This window comes from Cynara cardunculus (genome assembly GCF_001531365.2).
Source record: "Cynara cardunculus var. scolymus isolate 2C chromosome LG 5, CcrdV1, whole genome shotgun sequence".
In the NCBI taxonomy this organism is placed as follows: domain Eukaryota; kingdom Viridiplantae; phylum Streptophyta; class Magnoliopsida; order Asterales; family Asteraceae; genus Cynara; species Cynara cardunculus.
Genome location: NC_037532.1, coordinates 32,822,083 through 32,827,381, shown reverse-complemented (window position 1 = coordinate 32,827,381; position 5,299 = coordinate 32,822,083). Strand labels below are relative to the sequence as shown.

The 5,299-nt window shown below is 37.5% G+C and overlaps 2 protein-coding genes across 2 annotated transcripts; both read left to right on the top strand.

Annotated features, from left to right (window-relative positions):
- The first annotated feature begins 486 nt into the window (after positions 1-486).
- LOC112513015 (LRR receptor-like serine/threonine-protein kinase HSL2) lies at positions 487-1,916 on the top strand. The gene is made up of 3 exons (XM_025119138.1): positions 487-1,282; positions 1,364-1,803; positions 1,896-1,916. Exons 1-3 carry the CDS (start codon positions 487-489, stop codon positions 1,914-1,916), a joined length of 1,257 nt encoding a protein of 418 aa, XP_024974906.1.
- A 74-nt stretch (positions 1,917-1,990) lies between these two features.
- Positions 1,991-3,998, top strand: LOC112513287 (LRR receptor-like serine/threonine-protein kinase HSL2). The gene is made up of 2 exons (XM_025119507.1): positions 1,991-3,130; positions 3,343-3,998. The coding sequence occupies exons 1-2, from the start codon at positions 2,020-2,022 to the stop codon at positions 3,708-3,710; spliced, it is 1,479 nt and encodes a 492-aa protein (XP_024975275.1). The 5' UTR covers positions 1,991-2,019; the 3' UTR covers positions 3,711-3,998.
- Positions 3,999-5,299: the final 1,301 nt, after the last annotated feature.

Here is a 5,299-nt window from a genome sequence, read left to right as displayed (position 1 = left end):
TCGTAAGGTCTCAGGTTCCTCTACCGTTACTATGGAACTGATATGGCAATTTCAACGTCAAAACATGGGAAATACCCTTTTTTTTCTTCTCAAATTTGAATAAATAAGTAAATAAAGTTGAGCTAAATTTAACTCAACTAACAATAAGACTCAGACATTTAGGGATTCTTTTTAAAGATGATCGGTTCAAATTTGTCAAGACTACCGAAGATTTTCCTGATCAATAAGACTTTTGGGATTGGTCAGAGTACACACAAGCTGATGAACATATATAAAAAAAACAAAGTATTTTAAAGTAAATAAAAGACTTTGTTAGTCAAAGCCATGGGAATCTGATTTTTAGAATAGAGATAGGATGGATCATCGGCAAAATCTAAATCTGATGAACAACTTCAACTCCCCTGTTTCCCTCCATATCTTACTCTATTCAATCTGATCGTCTTCTTAACCTTCTTTAAGCTCTAATCTAATAGCTTCACTTCAGTAATGGCGACAGCCTCTACCCTTCATCTTATTTCCCTTTTTCTTTCCTTCTCTTTCGCCTTTGCTTCTTTCTCCTTCTCCACCAGGGACGCCGCTGTCCTCCTCAGTGTCAAGAACACTCAGCTCGACGACCCTGATTCCTTGCTTGATGACTGGGTTGATTCCGTTACCCCCTGTAACTGGACTGGCATCACTTGTGATGATCGCACCCATCAGATTCTTGCCATTGACTTCTCTGAGTTTGGCACTCTCGCCGGTCCCTTCCCGGCGGACTTCTGCCGGATTCAGACTCTCCGGCATCTCAGTATCGCTAGTAACTACTTCAATGGTAGTATCTCTCCCGCCTCTTTTTCTCTTTGTTCGCATATCACGCTTTTGAATATCTCCGACAATATGTTTGTCGGGAACTTACCAGAATTTGAGCCGAGATTTGTTAACTTGACGGTTCTCGATGTGTCTTATAACAATTTTACCGGCGAGATTCCTGCGAGTATTGGTGAATCGTTATTGCTTCAAGTTTTCCATCTCGCTTCCAACTTTTTCTCCGGTAGAGTTCCTGAATCTCTCACAAATCTCACCGAGTTAACAGAGCTCTTAGCACCGGAAAATCAATTTCTATCAGGTCCGTTGCCGGAAAACATCGGACGTCTTAAAAAACTCCAAATTTTCCGAATTTCAAACACCAATCTCTCCGGTAAAATACCTGATTCTATCGGCGATCTATCCTCCATCAAAAGTATCGATCTTTCTACAAACTCACTCACCGGCAGCATTCCAGATAGTATTGGACTTCTGAAAGGTATCTAAATGGTTCTTACTGGGTTCCATCTGTTATGCAATTGCAGTTCTTCGTATTCAAATTAACTTGGATTTTAAACAGGTATCGAATATCTTTGGCTCTACGACAATGATCTATCCGGCGAACTACCAGATGTGTTTGCGAATCTAACTTCTTTGATTCAGTTCGATGCTTCTCTGAACAACTTCACCGGAAAACTACCGGCTAGTCTCGCCGGTTTACATCTCCAGTCACTAGCCGTTAACGACAATCAGCTTGAAGGTGAAATCCCGACGGTTCTTTCTTCAAACTCCATGCTTACCCAGTTGAAACTGTTTAACAACAAGTTTTCCGGTCGATTACCGGAAAGTTTGGGTAAAAGTTCAGGTTTGGAAGAGTTTGATGTCTCTGGTAATCAACTTGAAGGTCCATTGCCTTCGAATCTTTGTTACAAGAAGAAGCTTCAGAAATTCATCTCTTTTAATAACCGATTTTCCAGTGGTATTCCGGCGTCATTGGCCGATTGTAAATCCGTTTACTATGTACGTATATCTAACAATGAATTATCCGGCGAGATCCCGTCAGGTTTCTGGAGCTCATCTGCACTTCAATACATCGATGCTAGTAACAACAGGTTCCAGGGTTCAATTCCTGATACAATCTCTAACTCCAGAGCCATAAAGAAGTTAGTCATCTCCGGCAATGGTTTCTCCGGCGATTTACCGGCGGGTATCTGCAGTTTACAGGAGATTGTTGAGATGGATTTCGGAAATAATCAATTTTCCGGCGGATTGCCATCGTGTTTGACGAATTTGAAGAAGTTAGAGAAGCTTAATCTTCAATCAAACAAGTTCACCGGCGCAATCCCAAATGCTGTGAGTTCTTGGAGTGCTCTTTCCAGTTTGAATCTATCCAACAATATGTTGACCGGCGAAATCCCAAATCAAATCGGGAATTTACCGGTTCTAAACTATTTGGATCTTTCCGGTAACTCACTTTCCGGCAAGATACCAACTTCACTGACTAAACTCCGACTTAATATCTTGAATATATCCAACAACAATCTTGAAGGCAAGGTACCAACCGGTTTGGATGTCTCGAGCTTAAGGGGTAACCCCAAACTATGCAGTCCCGATCTTAAACCGTTTCCTCGCTGCCATAAGTCGAAATCAGTAAGCTATTATTCAGTCGGCATTTTGTCAGCCGTGGCTTTCTTTCTTATCGTGTCGCTAATCTGGGTTGTGATCAAGACCCGATTATTTCGCCGGAATAAAAGATTATGGAAGATCACGTCGTTCCAGCGGCTGGGATTCAAAGAACAAGACGTGTTGGTTTCGTTAGCGGAGAGCAACATCATCGGAATGGGCGGATCCGGTAAGGTTTACCGGGTAACGATGAAAACTGGACAAATGGTGGCGGTTAAGAAGCTATTCGGAGTTCATGAGAGTCCGGAAACGGAGGCGGAATTCTTGGCGGAGATGGAGACGCTGGGTAGAATCCGACATAAAAACATCGTGAAGCTTTTGTTTGGTAGTGTCGGGGAGGATTTTCGGGCGTTGGTTTACGAGTATATGGAGAACGGGAGTTTAGGCGACATGTTACACGAAGATCCAAAAGGCGGGCTTTTGTTGGATTGGGGGAAGCGGTTCGAGATCGGTCTTGGAGCTGCACAAGGGTTAGCATATTTGCACCACGACTGTGTGCCCGGGATCGTTCATCGTGACGTTAAGTCAAACAATATCTTGTTGGACGAAGAGTTTAGACCACGGGTTGCGGATTTTGGCCTAGCCAAAACCTTGCAAATAAAAGCGAGCGATAGCGATGGATCCATGTCTCGTGTTGCGGGTTCCTACGGCTACATTGCACCAGGTTATTTTATGTTTTCATTCTTTCACATTATTTCTTTGAGTTTGCATATTTCATGAAATTATAACGTACTTTGATTTGATACTTATTTTGTGTAACGTACTTTCAAAACATTCATTTTGATACATTAACATTAACATTTAAAAAATCTAAGTAACTAACCTCTTTATTTGGAAACCTTCTCGGTGTAACGTCGTTTTTTTTATTGATTGCAGAGTACGCATACATGATGAAAATTACTGAAAAGAGCGACGTTTACAGTTTTGGAGTGGTGCTAATGGAGATAGTGACGGGTAAGCGACCAAATGATTCATCTTTTAATGAAAACACGGATCTCGTGAAGTGGGTGACATCGGCCGCTTTGTTGTCGCCGGAGAAAACAAGTGACGGTGGTTGGACTTACTTGGATCAACTTATCGACCCTAAGATGAGCCCTTCTAGTCGTGATTATGAAGAAATCGAAAGGGTGTTGAACGTAGCTCTCCAATGTACTTCCGCATTCCCGATTAACAGACCATCCATGAGAAAAGTTGTCGAGTTGCTCAAAAACCATTCTACGGCACCTTCAAAGCAACAACAATGAAAGGCTAGACCTTGAAATTCCTCTATGAAATGTTAATTCTGCTCAGAACCGCTAAAAATTTCTGCTAGTTATTTTCAGGCCCACAAAATTAAACTAGATGCATATAAATTGGCCTGAACACTTGTCGACAGTTAAATATAATAATTTAAAATATGTATATTTTTGGTACAAATTTCTACCTTTTGGATGCATAGTGTTAAGATTGTATGTTTTTGGGGGCAAAATTTGTATCTCTTAATGGTTGAGGGTCTTTTGTGTAAATATGACTCGTTATCTGTTTTCTTGACATCTCTAAATATTAAAATCATTAGAAAATATTAGATTAAATTCCAACAAACTTATTATTTTATTATTACTAGTTGTGTATCCGTGTAATGAGGCGGAACCCGTGAATTTTAATAATTTTGAAGTTTCACTGATTTTATTAGAGAATATTTAACGATGATATAAGTTACATTTGGTCTTTACATATTAATACAATATGAATAAATAAGACTTATGGTTCTAATTACAGTCTATTGATGAAAAAAATTGTATGACAATTTAAAATTCAAAATATTTAAAATTCAACATATTTAAACGACTCCGCAAATGAGTTCAATTTACACCAAGAGCAAATAATCAAGAGATCGAGAGCGAGACCGAGAGTTCTAGAGCAATCGAATGAGAAAACTTTTAATAACTCATGGTGAATATCAATTTGAATCTCACATTGGGGGATGAGTAGAAGACATAGAGGTATGAGAGGTTGAAGACATGAGTGAAAGATGTCAAAATTATATTGTGAACATAAAAAGAAAAGGTAATAATGTGCATTGGTAACTTGTACTATATGATATTTTAATTGTAGATTAAGAGATTTTAAGATTGAATTCATAAAATAGTAGTATTTAATGCATTATGAATTGTTTTTAAGACTATTAAGTCTTTGTGCATAAATGTATAGTACTTTGTGCATTAAAAATTGTTTTTAAGACTTTTGATAAATTTGGTTTATAAGGTAGTATAGATAACATTAATTATAATATTAAAAATATTTACTATATCTAACTAAATATTATTTTTTCTAAAAAATAAATTTCAAGTTTTTCTATTTCTGAGAATAATAAAAACATTTATCTTTTCGTAAATAATCATTTATAGGGTATTTACAAATTTGAAGAATTTCACTATTTATGTTTTGTTTTTTAATTTGAACATTTATTAGAACTAAAAATTAGTTAAAAATTCCCAAAATTTTCATTTTAAAAAATCTGTTGAAAATGTTCTTACAACCTCAATTTTTATCATATACATTAGTTTCATCTCTTATTTAAATTGTACACGTAACATAATTTACGGGTTATTTGATGTTATATGGTAAATGGTTTGTTGTAGAATGATCATGGGTAATAGTGGAAAAAAATGGCTTGAGAAAGAACCATTCATAGAAGAAATGAATGATTCAAAATGTTGAAAGAAATTGCCAAAAGAGATCTGCCTCATCTTGTAGAGTTAATTTAACTGGTAATAAAATGTTGGCTTTTGTGATTTTTCTTCTAGATCACGGGGTTCGACTCCTGTAAGGCCACTGAAGATTTCCTAGTTGT

Coding starts and splice junctions, on each gene's coding strand:
- LOC112513015 (XM_025119138.1), top strand. CDS start 487: ATGGCGACAGCCTCTACCCTTCATCTTATTTCCCTTTTTCTTTCCTTC. Junction 1,283..1,363: donor TAGTATTGGACTTCTGAAAG/GTATCTAAATGG, acceptor GATTTTAAACAG/GTATCGAATATCTTTGGCTC. Junction 1,804..1,895: donor ATTGTAAATCCGTTTACTAT/GTACGTATATCT, acceptor TAGTAACAACAG/GTTCCAGGGTTCAATTCCTG.
- LOC112513287 (XM_025119507.1), top strand. CDS start 2,020: ATGGATTTCGGAAATAATCAATTTTCCGGCGGATTGCCATCGTGTTTG. Junction 3,131..3,342: donor CTACGGCTACATTGCACCAG/GTTATTTTATGT, acceptor TATTGATTGCAG/AGTACGCATACATGATGAAA.